Genomic DNA, 16,899 nt, shown 5'->3' on the forward strand with positions numbered 1-16,899 from the left:
TTGTTTTTGGTTCAATGTATTGTATCGTATTTAATAATATTACTTATATCGTATTACATGATGCTGTAATAGCTTTTCAATCTTATAATCTGAAGACTCATGGGAACCTTAATACAGTTTTACGCTGTCTTGTTGTCTATACTAATATTATAAAGAGGAAAATTATGTATGTATGTATGTATGGTTTTCACGCATAAACCTCTCAACCGATTTTGATGAAATTTGGCACAGACAATCTTTAGACCCTGAGAAAGAACATAGGCTACCTTTATGTACCACGGGCGAAGCCGGGACGAGCCGCTAGTTGATTATATTATACTAGCTGTGCTCTGCGGTTTCACCCGCATTGCTACACTTCTGCTGATCTTAGCTAGATGATATTAGATATATTATAGCTATAGCCTTCCTCGATAAATGGGCTAACACCGAAAGAATTTTAAAATCGGACCACGATTTGAAAAATTCTTTCGGTGTTCCTGAGATTAGCGTGTTCAAACAAACAAACTGCAGCTTTATAATAATAAGTATAGATTACCTATATATCATTATTATTCATTACATGGCTGAAAATGACTATGTCTATAATAATAAATAATAATCAAGCATTATATGTATAACAATTTTCGGCTTTTACAGATGGAATACAGTGTAATAATATAAAAATACGTATATAATGTGAAAAACTACATTAAATAACGTTAAAAATTAAAATAATTTAAGCTTGATATATTTTGCAATCCTAATTGACAGGTACTTTCGTATCGACAGCTTTATATAGTCCGTAATTTGTAAAGCCTTATTCAAACTGGACTTGATCTGTAATAGACGATATTATTTTATTAGTTAACTTTGAACAAACATTTTTGTAAGCGAGTTAAACTCTAATTCTAAATATGAACGAGAACAAACATTAAAAAAAAGTTAATCTATAGATAGGTACTAATATTAAAAATCTGAAGAGTTTGTTTGTTCGTTTGAACGCGCTAATCTCAAGAACAACTGGTCCGATTTGAAAAATTATTTCTGTGTTGGATAGCCCATTTATCGAGGAAGGCTATTATAGGCTATATTAAAAATATATAATAACAAAACGGTAAGCACGCTAAGAAGAAGCGGAGCCACGCGGGTGAAACCGCAGAGCGCAGCTATTAATAAAGTATTAGCTATTATTAGTAATATCTTCAATTAAAAATTATAATAATTATATTTATTTTGTTCTCATAAATAAAGATTATAATAATTGGATAAGCGGTTGTTTTGTTTAAGTATTAAAAAAAACATTCTATTTTCACATAATAAATGACGAATTACCTACTGTGAGAACTATACAATTTCTTTGGTTTTTTTTAATGTTTGTTTTAAGTAAGTATATTTAACAATGCAATCTGATAAACATTTACGTTTAAAAAATAAAACTCATTTTTAATCTCAAATCCAAAAATGAAATAACTTAATAAGAAATGAGAATGCAATAAATCATAAAATATATCAAAACTCATATTTTTATATCCTAGTTATTTAATCTTGACTCACCATATTCTAGTAGGTAATCTGTGCCTCAATATCATCTCCATTCGTATTTTATAGTTTTATAATTATTATAGCCTTTACGTAAAACCGCAAGATATTACTTAATTACTCAATAATAATTAGACTCATCAAATAAACGACATAATATTCAAAGAATGTGAAACAGTGCGAAAGGAACCGAGTAACTCTTGAAGGCTAATTATTTCACAATAACACCAAATTACTTGTGCGTTTAAAATATTTTTGAACGTCAGTTTTCGACAACGGTGGCGCGCGGCGCGTTCCTTTTTTCTGACGTTCGAAAAAGCGCGCGAAAGTTTTTGATTGGAGCGTGTTTTTTTTTTTTTTTTTAATTTTTCGAGGCTTAAGTGTTATTGTTATTGCCACAGTTATTGCATCGGTATGTCATAATTAATTATTTCATGTAATAAATCACATAATATTAATTACCTACACAAATTAAATGAGATTTATTTAATTTAATTTATTATTTTATTATCTGTAATACAGCTAACATTTGAAAACCTATGTTATATGAAGAACGTGATCACTGAGGAGTGAAAGTTATGTAAGATTTTGGATTTGAATGCATGTTGTTTGTCAATAGGATTAACAAAGCTCACGTTGTGTTGGCACGTTTATTTCCGAACGAGTAAGTTCTGCAGACGAAAATAATTTGCCATGGAGAAGAAAAAAAAATAGCGGGATACTATAATTGCGATTTTATGTGAATATTTTCTATTCAAAATAATAGTGAATGATATTGAAGTGATTATAAAAATACTAATTTAGTGTTTTTATGCAATTTGTTTGTTTTTATGTGAAAAAGTTTATTATAATTTGTAGTATTAATACCTACTATTATTGCTCTCGATTTAAACTTACAATAACAACAAGCCAATGTTTCAAGGGATTTTAATAAATATTAATTTTGTTTATTTCAGGCGCGAGTGCGAACACCAACATGTCGATCGTAGATTCTTACCGAAGGTTCATGGAGAGGAACAGTGGTAAGTAACATTCTATTCATTAAAAATAAGAATAATTAAATCTGCTTCATCATTTTTTACTAAGACACAGGTTTAATATTTAGACGCATGTCTGGTCTTAATCTTATAATATATATACAAATCTCGTGTCACAATGTTTGTCCTCAATGGACTCCTAAACCACTTAACCGATTATAATAAAATTCGCACACCATGTGCAGTTCAATCCAACTTGAGAGATAGGATAGTTTTTATGAAAAAAAACGTAAACATGTAGGTACCACGGGCGAAGCCGGGGCGAAAAGCTAGTTATATACTAAGTTTAATTTTGATTCAATCGCTATGGTTTGGACGGAAGATAATTATAGTATTTATACCAGTTGATGTTTTTTGAGTTATTGCAATAAAGAATATAACCATAATATATAACATTACCATAAAACAATATTCTTTTACATATATTTTATAAGCCAAAGGTCGTATTGCGTAAAGCTCGTTCCGAAGCTTGATGCAGTAATTCTTTAGAGTACCTATTTTTAGTTGAAAATTTTTCAACTCGGGTATTACCTACTTGGTCCATCGCATAAACATACTTATATATTTTTGGTTGGGTATGTTTTAGTGTTGGTACACCATTCATTCGTTTAGCTTAAGTATTATAATTTTACGTTATTTTAATACTTATCAATAAAAGACAAGGCCTTAGAATGTAAATTAAAACAATCCCAAATAGTTGAAATAATGTTAGAGTATACCTAATAGAAAATAATGATTCACGAAGCGAAGTCACGAGGCTTGCAACATAGTTGTTATGACTGATTGAAATACGAATTTATAATCTAGTAACCTAACCTAACCTAACCTTACAAATTATATACTAAAACCATCCTATAACCACTTTATCTATTTAAAAAAAACCTCATCAAAATATATTGCGTAGTTTTAAAGATTTTAAGCATATAGAAAAGACAATGACAGTGACTTAGTTTTATACCACCTGACTAGCTATGCCGCGCGGTTTCACCCGCGGACACACCTGCGGGAATAATTTAAGTATGGGTACTCATGTGTTATTCTGATGTAGGTACATATAAATCATATAAATCCGTCCAAACCCAAAATTTGAAACCGTTGTTGATTACTATTGATTAAGTTTGTAGCAGACTATAATATTATCTGGAGTAATTTATAATAAGTAAATAACATTTTTGAAAGGTAATAACATCTGATAGTGTTACAACATTTTAACTCTAAACGTCTGGATCGATTTTATGGCAATTATTGATGGATTTATCGAGTAATAGAATTACTATTAAATTATCGGTTGGAACTTTACTGGACATTCCTAGATTCCAACTCGGTTAGGTTAGGGCGGCCGTACACGGACCGCTTCAAGCAGTTGAGACCGACCGCTTGAAGCCGCGACCGCGCGGTGAACTATAGGCATTCATTCACCGCCGTACACGTGACGGCTCGAGCCGTCGCGACCGCTTCAAGCCGTCAACTGCATGACGAAATTCCATCGTGCCGTTGACGGCTCGCGAGCGGTCGTGAGGCATACACTGACTGCTCGAGCCGTTGACTGCGCTAGAGCCGTCGACGGCTTCCTCTCCCCCTGAAAATCAATGACGCGACTAGTCAAAAAATCAACGGCTCGAGCAGTTGGTAGCGACGGCTCGAGCAGTCAAGAACCGACGGCTCGAGCCGTCAACGACCGACAGCTCGAGCAGTCCGTGTACGTCGCTCAGCCGTTAACTGCTCGAGCGGTCCGTGTACGGCCGCCCTTAATCTAAAAGTAACTGTGAAGCTCTATGAAGACTTCTTTAAAATTATAATAAACGGCTTCTTTTCATTCGCCCCCATTCGACTGAATATGAAGCTAACCTTTATTACAAGTTTCCATTTCTCTCTATCACACGTGAACAGCTGAACTAGGTTTGATAAGTTCAAAGGATATTTTACGCATGATCAGCTAGTATAAGGTAAATGAAAACTAAGTCAGCGGAGAAGATGTCTTTCTATTTCAATTTTATTAAAGCGGCTTCTCACCTACCTGCTGCGGGGGCAATATGAACAATCTCGGTTGCACGGCGATTGGAGCAATTTCAGCTGTTCTCCAAATTGCCCCTGCTTGCCTACACACATCACAATTAAGGAGCCAATTAAGGGTGCAATTCCAATTATTGCCCCTGCTGCAAGCACCTAAGTACGTGAGTAGCAATCTTTAGGATGCCTTTTTTTTAAGTGGGGAAATCTTGCATAGATACCCACGGCCTCTGGGGAATGGGCCGTGGGTTATGTCGGATTCCTACCGACCAAAACCCTGCTGTGTTCCGTCAAGCCACATCAAGTACCTACAGGGCCACAGGTGTAGGTAGAATTCGTCCGTGACCCCATTAGGATACCTACTAGGACATAATTAAAAATTCAAAAGATTAAACCATGACAGCGTCATTTTTACAATGAGTAAAAAAATTATAATCGGTTGCAGCATCTTTATTAAACAAATTGAATCTGAGATGTAAATATTTCTTCATAGTTTAAATACTTGTTTTCACATAGCGACACCTCAATTATTTACTAAACACTTATTCATGGTGTTTCCATATTTACAGTATACTCTTCTGTATACTCTGTCATAATATTTCATAGTATACTCTATCTATGTCAGTATACTCTATTTTCTATATTTACATTATGTCAGAGATTTTACTTGATTTCTGTAGGGGCAATATCGAATATCAAATTCAATATTTTTTTTACAAAACCCTTGTAACTTGAAAAGTTTGAAATCACGAAAATAATATAAAATCATAATACCTTGATTAAAAAAAAATATTTTGTGTATAGTGTTTAACAGAGATCTGCGGATTTTTTAATTTATGTATACCTTTATCTTGATATTTTTGTTTTTGAGTGATTTTGATTAGTGAGTAAAGTCATAGCATAAAATATAAGTACATAACATTAAGTACATAACATAAGCAATAATAATTTAATATTTCTATTTTATTAGGAAGAATTAAGATAAAATTACCTAACGAAATCCATACTAATATTATAAATGCGAAAGTAACTCTGTCTGTCTGTCTGTTACTCAATCACGCCTAAACTACTGAACCAATTTTCATGAAATTTGGTATGGAGATATTTTTATACCCGAGATAGGTCATAGGACATAGGCTACTTTTTATCCCGGGAAAATGACGCAACCCCGGAAATCCCACGGGAACTTGAACTATGCGGGTTTTTCTTTGACTGCGCGGGTGAAGCCGCGGGCGGAAACCTAGTATATTATAAAAGTTGTGGTCATTTACGTTAAAAGTAATTATTAACCTTAACATGCGACGCTTGTTTACATAGATACTTATTATGTTATATTTTTTAATATAGAGGAAAACAGAAGTTTAATTTTAAACATTGTACATATTTAGCACCAATTAGTTATTTATTATAATATTATGTATACTATAATAATATAGTTCGCTCGACTCACCTTATCTGAATATGATATTTCTCGACTGTATGAATAATTTATAATTACAAAGTAATATAATAACATCTAAAGGTTGCCTGGAAGAGATCGCACTGCTTTAGCGATAAGGCCGCCTTTTTGTATGAGTTTGTTTGTATGTGTTTTTTCGTATTGTTTCCTTGTTTTTGGTGCAAATAAAGTATTTTCATTCATTCATCTGAATTTTATTTGTTTCTAGCTGTTCCCCGCGGTTTCACCCGCATTGCTCCGCTCCCGTTGGTCTTAGCGTGATGATATATAATTATAGCCTATAGCCTTCCTCGATAAATGGGCTATCGGGAATTTTTCAAATCGGACCAGTAGTTCCTTAGATTAGCGCGTTCAAACAAACAAACAAACTCTTCAGCTTTATAATATTAGTATAGATTTTTGGATACCTACGCACATATTGTTTATCCGATCTGCAAAAAAGACGGAGGTGTTGTACCAAAACGGATTTTTTGTTGTAATATGAGGGAGCAATTTTTTATGTTTAAATTATAATAACGAGAATAAACCATTTTTTACTACATTCATAATAAACGTTGCCCTTGAAATATATTATATATTTTTTAAAACTGTTTACAAATATGTTTAAAATATTAGCTTATTTTATTCTGTACTAACTTACCGCCCGCGGCTTCGACAGCTTTGTCTAAAACCTAATCTACTCTAATATTAAAAAGCTGAAGTGTTTGTTTGTTTGAACGCGCTAATCTCAGTAACTACTGGTCCGATTTGAAAAATTATTTCGGTGTTAGATAGCCTATTTAGGCTTTATAGAAGGCTATAGGCTAGGTATATATCACCACGCTAAGACCAACAGGAGCGGAGCAATGCGGGTAAAATCGCAGGGTACAGTTAGTAAATTATACACTAAAACCTTCCTCTTTAATCACTATCTATTAAAATCCACATCAAAATCCGTTGCGTAGGTAGTTTTAAAGATTTACGTATACAAAGGGACAATGGGGCAGAGAAAACTTTGTTTTAACTATACTATGTTTTAGAGTAGCTGCCCCGGCAGACGATGTTCTGCCCTATTGACCCTTTTTCATATTTTCTATCCGAACCTCCCTTGTGCGGGCCTTGTGCCTTAACAAAAACGTAAAAAAATACCGTTGGTAGAGCCGCTCAAAAGTTCTACGCTTAGCAAAATATTTGGCGATGGATTTTTATTATTTATTAGCATTGAGATAATATTACTACGTATGGAGGAGACACCACGCAAAATCTGTGCGCCATTTTTTTGCCCTAAGTTTTAAAAATTAATCTAGTTAGGTACTTACCGATGAAAGTTATTCCTTTGCACTTTTCCGTATTATTTGTGCAATATCGTAACACACACGAAGGCATATTTGATGCATTTCACTTTAAAACATAGCAAATAAAAACATAAGTGATGTAGGCGGTGTCGTCTCCATATCTCAATGTATAGTAGACTTTTAAGCTATTGAAAGAAAGAAAGAAAGAAAGAAAACAAATTTATTGCCAAAAAAAACACAGCCAAACACATTATATTTATCTTACAATTAGGCAAACGGAGACAGCCTCAGCAAAATGCTGCACAAAAGCAGCGCTGATTTTCAGGCTGTACCGGCGATTGCATAGCTTCTATTGCGGGCCTTGAGCGCGGGGACCGAATCGAGAAATTCCGTAACGAAAGAACCTCACGCTCCCCACTCCGACGGGCTCGGAGGTGTGGCTTGAAGGCATTCTATGCAATAGCTTTACCGCGGCAGTCCCCGAGTGCCACACGTCTTTTTTTGTTATATAAACGTTGTTTATAAAAGTCATCTTCCACCTGAGAATAATTGTATGTAGGCATCCATAATGTACATACATACATCTCATATGTAATGTATTATGCTTGCAAATACAATGCAACAATGTAGACATAAATATTCAATCAAAGGCTTTAAATAAGATTAAACTTACTTATAATAATTATTTTTAACATAAAAACTGAACATGTTTAAGTCAAAATTAAACCAAATTTAAATAGGATGGCAGGCACCAGCTGTCAAATAAAAAAAATATTATCAAAATCGGTTCACCCAGTCAAAAGTTCAAAAAAAAAATAACAAAAAAAAAGACGTGTGGCACTCGGGGACTGTCGCGGTAAAGATATTGCATAGCAATTAGCATGCCTTCAAGCCACACCTCCGAGAACGTCGGAGTGGGGAGCGTGAGGTTTTCTCGTTACAGAATTTCTCGATTCGGTCCCCGCGCTCAAGGCCCGCGATAGAAGAAGCTATGCAATAGCTTAAAAAAATACAGTCGAATTGAGTACTTATTTATTTTTAAGTCAGCTGAATAATGAACCTATACAGGGATAGTTAACTAATCTATCTATACATATAATAAAATCGTAGGAAAGTCAAAACTGTACATTGAATATTTTTTTAAAAGAATACCTGGGCCGTGATCTATAATCGATATAGAAGCCAAAAACATAGTTTTTAGAATTTTTGTCTGTTTGTCTGTTTGTCTGTTTGTCTGTTTGTCTGTTTGTCTGTATGGTTGTCTGAGCTAATCTCGAAAAGTACTGCATAGATTGACTTCAAATTTTGCATGAATATTACTAACAGGTCGGGTGAGGCTATAGGCTACATATTATCAAGCTATCACCTACGGGGGAGGAGCTGTGAACCTTTATTTTTCTTACGTATTCCGTGTATTACGACAGCGTACAATCTAAAGACTCATGTTTAAATGTTGGTTTCGAGTAAGCCATGCTATTATCTAGCTTTACAAAATAAAAACTATGTCATTTACGTAATTTGGGCAGAGAAACAGTTTAATGAATTTAGTAGTATAAAGACAAATTAGAAACAGCGCCATCTATTAAATGTTATAAAAATCAAATCAATTTACACGTTAACTATTGGAAATTAATAATCAAATGACGCATATATAAATGTTGTTTGACAATATCTAGATTGACACTATAAAAATTATGCCATTTAAGTAACTTGGGAAGAGAAACATAGCTTAAAGAATGTAAGTTGTATAATGTTAATTTTGTAACAGCGCCATCTATGAGATTTCGTAAAAATCAAATCAATTTACATGTTAACACTACTGAACACAATGTTAAAAATTAATAATTTAAATATAATAATTATGTTATTTATTTATTTAACTCTTTAACCCATATCTTCCGTTCCCTATAAGATATATTTCGTGTAAATAATAAACTACATTTTTTTAAAGTGAGGGTAGATGTTTATTATTTTAAGTAAAAATAGACACCATTATCTACAGTTAATCTAATGATTGTGTTCCAAAGAGTACAATAATATATTGTTGTGTTCATAAGTTACAATTTTAAAAATCTTCGTGTTTTATAAATTTACTTACCGCCCGCGGCTTCGTCCGCTTTGTCTAAAACCTAATAAATTATGTACCTACTAAAACCTTCCTCTTGAATCAGTCTATCTATTAAAAAAACCGCATCAAAATCTGTTGCGAAGTTTTAAAGATTTAAGCATACAAAGGGACATAGGGACACAGAAAGCGACTTTTTTATACTATGTAGTGATATTTATAAAGCAATTGAATGCCATAAAACCAAAAATATCAAATGCAATCTTCGTGTTTTGTGAATTTTCACCATCATGCGTTCCCACAAAAGGTAAGTTGTAACTTACAGGTATTTATTGAAATGAAATGAAATTTTGAGGTGCATTGGGAACAGAAGTTTTTGATAAAATTTTATTTGTAAGTAGCTTTTTTTATAGATTTACAGTTAACTTTTGATTTTTTTATTTACAGATTCAATGCTAATAAAATTATATCGCCTTTGGAAGACGATTTCTGCTGATATTTTTACTACACCACTTGAAAATTGATGATTTGATGATAAAGACAGTAGCAGCGAGGATTAAGTGGAAATTAGTAATCATCCGCTTCGTCAATTTTTGACTGAAGTTAATGTCCAACGTCCAATGGTTCAATCATTGGAAGTATCTCGGGAAATTTTGGAGGATATTTTTCAGGAAGGAGAGGAGGGGCAGCCAACCACATATCAAACTACTACGTTTTAGTACCGAAAAAAATGTTATTGCCAAATGAAACGTAAATTTTGCACTCACAACTTTACAAGTAATGTTTTTATTTTGACTTTGCGGTTATGATTATAATATTTATCGTTATGGCTATCGACGTACCGACCGTACTGGGATCAGAGTAGGTAAATGATATACAGTTCATCTTCCAGGATTGCTTAGAGCATTTTCACACTGAAAAAGATGTTTTCTTTGAATCGTAGTTGCTTCATTTATTTATTTTTAACCATTTTACATAATATGTTTTATATTTTATAAATATATCATTTTCATTATTTAAGTAGATAAAATAAATTATGTAACGGTTTTATAAGAAAACACATTATATTTGTTAAGCGACGGTGATTTCTTCCAGGCAAAAGATATTCATCAGCTCAATAAAATTGAACAGTATGTTGTTAGTTATTCTTTAGATTCACAATTGTAATGAGCATTTCCGCATGCAAGTTGTATCGTAGTTTAGATATATCATAGTTTTTACATATTAAAGTTCCAACAAAACCCTCAAATTTTTTAGTAGAGTTGAGCAAGATAATTTGAAAAAACCGGCCAAGTGCGAGTCGGGCTCGCGCACAAAGGGTTCCGTAGCAGCAAATATAATAAATTACAGTTAAATCAACCTATCTCAAAAACTATAAGAGATACTTTGATCAAACCAAAAATCGTTGAAAGAGTTAATTAGCATGCATCACCTCTATTTTTTTTAGAATTTTATACCCCGTAGTTATAAAAATAGAGGGGGGGGGACATACTTTTTACGACTTTGAGAGCTGATATCTCAAAAACCGTTCACTTTAAGAAAAATGTTTTTTAGAAAACTTTATATCATTTTAAAAGACCTTTCCATTGATACCCCACACGGGTATGTACATCGAAAAAAAAATTTCATCCCTCAGTTACATGTATGGGGGGCCCCACCCCCAATTCTTTTTTTTACTATTTAGTGTCATATTTTTGTAGCGGTTCATACAACACATATTCCCATCAAATTTCATCACTGTAGTACTTATAGTTTCCGAGTAAATCGGCTGTGACAGACGGACAGACGGACAGACGGACAGACGGACATGACGAAACTATAAGGGTTCCGTTTTTGCCATTTTGGCTACGGAACCCTAAAAACGTGCCGTGTTAAGTATTATAGAAAAGGTTAGTACGTTGGTAATTATTATTTCTTCTTCATTTACATGACGTTGTTAGTAAAAATAAACTTTAACTAACAGTCAAAGTAGTCAAAGTATATTTTAACTAATACTACTTAATATCTATTTATTATGTTCAGTATTTATCTGTATTATTATTGCTTGACAATTAATATATTTTCATGTCGTATACCAAATTATAAACATAAGTTTAATATGTAATTAGCTGGATTTATTTTTACACACTCACAGACTTATATTTTATGTTAAATGTTAAAAGAGTGTTAATATGTAGTGTAAATCATAATACATTTTTTCACAATTAAAAACTTTACTTACTCAATATGAAGACCGTTTGACAAATGATAGGGTGCATCATAATAAGATGAACATGAGCATAAGCAATGACTAGAGTAGGGACGCGAATATTACAATTATATGAGACAAGAACGATTAATAAGTTTGTTTAATGAAAGATTAAGAATTGAAACTATTCGGTCTCTGGAAACGTACGAATAGCGAGAGGCCCGTCTTACTGCAGACAGATTTCGTCATAGTCTTAATGTCTTGAGGTAAACAATCTACGAATTCGGTGGTGTGGTCTGACAAATATAAAATTGGGTTTGCTTATAACCTCACAATTGATTACAGATCATCTTCTGTATAGGCGATATTAACGTAGTATGTTCTTTTTGTAATGCTTTAAAGTGTAGTAAGGCGAGTCGGCTTTCGTTTGAAGATACACCGGAACCTTTGAAATCACTACTTTTAGAACTTTAAACTGTTATTAGACAATATTCGCTCTTATAGTAGTGCGTTTCAAATGATCCTTTGGTGCTCAATAATTATCAGAAGATCCGTTCATGCTTACTTTTAAGATACAAGGTCAAGTTTACCATTTGATAGGATCCCTTTTGCCTGAAGGCCAACCTAAGTTTGTTTAAATATATTTTGTATTCGACTACAACGAATAGTGGAATACAAGAAATCAATATTTCTCAAATTTAAAACTGAACTCATTTCATAATTTTAGAACAGGTTAATTCGTATGTATGCAGTTTTAAATCGACATTAGAAGCTTTTCCTCAAGATGGTGATATCGGCACTCAGGAACTCCCTGGACGTGTTATAACGCCCAGGCCACAGTATTACAATTTTTCCTACAGTAGGGCGACGAATGTATTTTCGCATAGCAACGGAGGGGAACTCGCGGGGGGTAAAGTGACGCGGGCCACGTACCACAAACATGCTTAGTTTGTGGTATCGAGCGCGAAAGATAGTCATCGTGTTTTTAGTAAAGTTACTATGTAAACTAACGTAATTTAATACTTAGGTACATATTCTATAATGGTGTGCTCAAACTGTTAATCTACATTTAATTTAGATTATTATTTGATACTAAGTAATGTAGAATTTAAACCACATTCATGTTTTCTTCAGATTTTAAGATTTTCTTATCAGAGTGTTCAATTTTAATGTATTTAAATTTGATAAGAGACAATAATTAAGAAAATTTTAAAATAAAGTGTCACGTATTTTTTTTAAACGACGAATGACGAAAAACGACCTAATCGCGGACGAAGTCGCGGGCAACAGCTAGTAATCTATATAATATCTTGTCTATAATATAAAAATGAATCCCAAAATGTGTTGGTAAGCGCATAACTTGAGAACGGCTTAACCGATTTCGTTAATTCTTTTTTTATAATATTCCTTGAAGTTCGAGGATGGTTCTTATGTAAAGAAAACGTGAATATGTACCACGGGCGAAGCCGGGGCGAACCGCTAATAATATATAAAAATGAAACCCGTTTTCCTTGGTCACGGCATCACGCGTGAACGGGTGGACCGATTTCGATAATTCTTTTTATTATATTCCTTGAAGTACGAGGATGGTTTTTATGTAGAGAAAACGTAAATATGTACCGTGGGTGAAGCTGGGGCCCACCGCTTGTGTACTATAAAATCTTTATCTATTATGAATATTTACTTATACATTAAATTGAATTGCCAATTATACAATCGAGTAGTCCCACGCCCAAAAATAGTTGTTTATTATTTTTAAAGCTAATGTTATAAAATGTTTATTTATTTTGAACCATAACCTGTTTTACCAAAATAACATTTTTGTTAGTATAATAAACTGACCTATGCAATTTTCCGTTTTCCTTATTGTGTTTGAAATGAAAAACACACATTAAAAGACAATGACCTTTGCATAAAAAGTATGTAATGAGTTTAAATGTCGGCTAATTGATAACTATTGATTCGATTATTAATACTAGTTATGCCCCGCGGTTTTACCCGTATTGCCCTGCACTTATTGGTCTTAATGTTATGATATAATATAGCCTACTAGCTTTTCGCCCGCGGCTTCGCCCGCGCAGTCAAAGAAAAACCCGTATAGTTCCCATTCCCGTGGGATTTCCGGGATAAAACCTATCCTATGTCCCTAAGTAGCCTATGTCCTTTCTCGGGTATCAATAATATCTCCATACCAAATTTCATGCAAATTGGTTCAGTAGTTAAGGCGTGATTGAGTAACAGACAGACAGATAGAGTTACTTTCGCATTTATAATATTAGTATGGATATCATTAATGGACCATCTAACAGTGAAATATTTTTTCATATCGATGAGTTCCCGTGGTTCCTGAGATGAGCGCGTTCAAATAAACTCTTCAGCTTTATAACATTAGTATAGGTTCAAAACTATTGATTTACTGTATAAAAATAATATTTCCGCGTCACACACGGTGAAGATACTATAATATTTTATGTTAAGATACTCTAATATAACACGTTATAGTATCTTAAGGTATCCGGTATCAGCGTTCTGACCATCATTTTTCTACTAAACTACTGAACCAATTTTCATGAGGTATGGAGATCTAGACACGCGGCAGCGTGTCAAGCCGAGTTCAAGCGAAGAGAACTGGCGAGCAGCAGCCGTGTGTATATTTACACGAACCATTTCGAGCCACTTTTCACCCCCTTATAACTCGAAAACTATTTAAGTTAAATAAACCAAATTTGGTACATATCAAGAGGACCTCAAGATAAACAAGAACCTTAAATTTCATAAATACAGATTAAACAGTTGCGTAGATATTAATATCCAAAAATCGCAATTTTTAAGACTGACTGACTTATAGACATATACAAAACCTAACCCACTTCCAGATGACCTAGAAAGTTCAAATTTTGTAATCAGCTAGGTAATAGTGAGTGTACAAAGGAAAAAATCAGAAAATACTGAATTTATTTGTATTTAATTTTTTTTTCAATGACATTAATTTTGTTTGTATGGAAAAATGGAAAAGTTTAAAAAAATAGAAAATAGTATATTCACCTTACTAGTCTTAAAAAATAGATCAAAACTAATCAGTGGCCGAAAAAAATTTTGAAATCCATCAATAAATGACTGAGATATAGATTATTGAAGTTTACATATTTTAGGACGAAACATCTGTAGATTCGAAGCGCCTCTGACATCACACTCACTCGCGCTAGTATCGCTAGGGTGGATTACTTCGATTGCATGATTTCTTTATTCAAAACTGTTATTAAACGTAAAATAAAAGAAAATTGTAATAAAAATATTGCTCATACAGTTAAAAATAATATATAATTTTACATATTCACATTTATTTATTCTTTATTTATGAGTGTTTAGTTTAGTTAATAAATAAATAAATAAAATCTTTATTTTGCTTTAAACATGGTATTCAATGGTGATACAATTATATTAATAAAGCACAAACATGTTCAGCCAATACAAGCATGCAAAAATAATTACCTTAAATGGTGTAATGGAAGAAGGCTTCGTCGAAGGTCGAAATGATTTAATTTGCGTAATATTAATATGAGTGAAACATCTTTAGGCGCGTTTAGAGTAAAATTTTAAGATCGCGTCATGGCAATACCGTAACGTCATGGAGTAAGGCGACGATTCTTCTACAACGATCTTTGCATCTTGGTAATAGTGTGTGTACAAATTCACGCTGGATGTTTGGAAAATCATGTAATCTTTTAAACAGAAAACGAGTTTAAAAAATTGCAGGTAATGACGGGGCAATGTGCGCTGACATTCATAACATATAAGAAAATATAGAAAACTAGCGGTCCGCCCCGGCTACGCCCGTGGTACATATTTCGCAATAAAAAGTAGCCTATGTCCTTTCTCGGGTATCAAAATATCTCCATACCAAATTTCATGCAAATTGGGTCAGTAGTTTAGGCGTGATTGAGTAACAGACAGACAGACAGAGTTACTTTCGCATTTATAATATTAGTAAGGATAATACTAAACAAACCATACAGAGAAACCGCAAGAAAAAATAAAAAAAAATCGTATATAAAAAGTATTATATTCATAAAGTAAATCAAATTTGCAGAGTAATTTTCTGTACAAAAAGTAATGATATCCCACCAAAAACATAAATGTAAAATTTGGAGCCGAGTTCAATCGTTGACTTAATTTGCCAAAAAAAGAAATGAGATCTAAATGTGTGCCAAGTTCTGCAGACAGTCCAGAAATTTATTTACAAAGATGTATTAAGTTCTTAGGTTGACTGAAAACTCAATTGTTTTATTTTCCCTTAGAGAACAATGTTTATTCCAAAATATAACTTTTTAAATTTGAATAATATAATTATTTTCACAAAGGAAACAACTAATGACCTATTGAACCCCATAATTTGATGAGGCTAGTTTTACATACTGTACTTTATATTTTGTGAGGTTCTAAAAACTAGCCTCATCAAATTATGGGGTTCAATAGGTCATTAGTTGTTTGCTTTGTGAAAATAATTATATTATTCAAATTTAAAAAGTTATATTTTGGAATAAACATTGTTCTCTAAGGGAAAATAAAACAATTGAGTTTTCAGTCAACCTAAGAACTTAATACATCTTTGTAAATAAATTTCTGGACTGTCTGCAGAACTTGGCACACATTTAGATCTCATTTCTTTTTTTGGCAAATTAAGTCAACGATTGAACTCGGCTCCAAATTTTACATTTATGTTTTTGGTGGGATATTTTTTTACCCGAGAAAGGACATAGGGTACTTTTTATCCCGAGAAAATGACTTAACCCCGGAAATCCCACGGGAACTTGAACTATGCGGGTTTTTCTTTGACTGCGCGGGCGAAGCCGCGGGCGGAAACCTAGTATATTATAAAAGTTGTGGTCATTTACGTTAAATGTAATTATTAACCTAACATGCGACGCTTGTTTACATAGATACTTATGTTATTTATAATATAGAGGAAAATAGAAGTTTAATTTTAAACATTGTATTTAGCACCAATTAGTTATTTATTATATGTATACTATAATATAGTTCGCTCGACTCACCTTATCTGAATATGATATTTCTCGACTGTATAAATAATTTATAATTACAAAGTAATTATTATAATAACATCTTAATTTTATTTGTTACTAGCTGTTCCCCGCGGTTACACCCGCATTGCTCCGCTCCCGTTGGTCTTAGCGTGATGATATAATATAGCCTATAGCCTTCCTCGATAAATGGACTATCTAACACCGAAAGAATTTTTCAAATCGGACCAGTAGTTCCTGAGATTAGCGCGTTCAAACAAACAAACTCTTCAGCTTTATAATATTAGTATAGATTTTTGGATACGT

At 33.0% G+C, this 16,899-nt stretch overlaps 1 protein-coding gene across 1 annotated transcript in view; it reads left to right on the plus strand.

Annotated features, from left to right (window-relative positions):
• Positions 1-16,899, plus strand: part of LOC123692429 (elongation of very long chain fatty acids protein 7-like) — a 56,602-nt gene that overhangs the window by 19,396 nt on the left and 20,307 nt on the right. Inside the window, exon 2 of the mRNA XM_045637174.1 lies at positions 2,475-2,540. Coding sequence (XP_045493130.1) covers positions 2,475-2,540 — 66 coding nt within the window. The remainder of the gene's footprint in view (positions 1-2,474; positions 2,541-16,899) is intronic.

This window comes from Colias croceus, chromosome 6, assembly GCF_905220415.1.
Source record: "Colias croceus chromosome 6, ilColCroc2.1".
Taxonomy (NCBI): domain Eukaryota; kingdom Metazoa; phylum Arthropoda; class Insecta; order Lepidoptera; family Pieridae; genus Colias; species Colias croceus.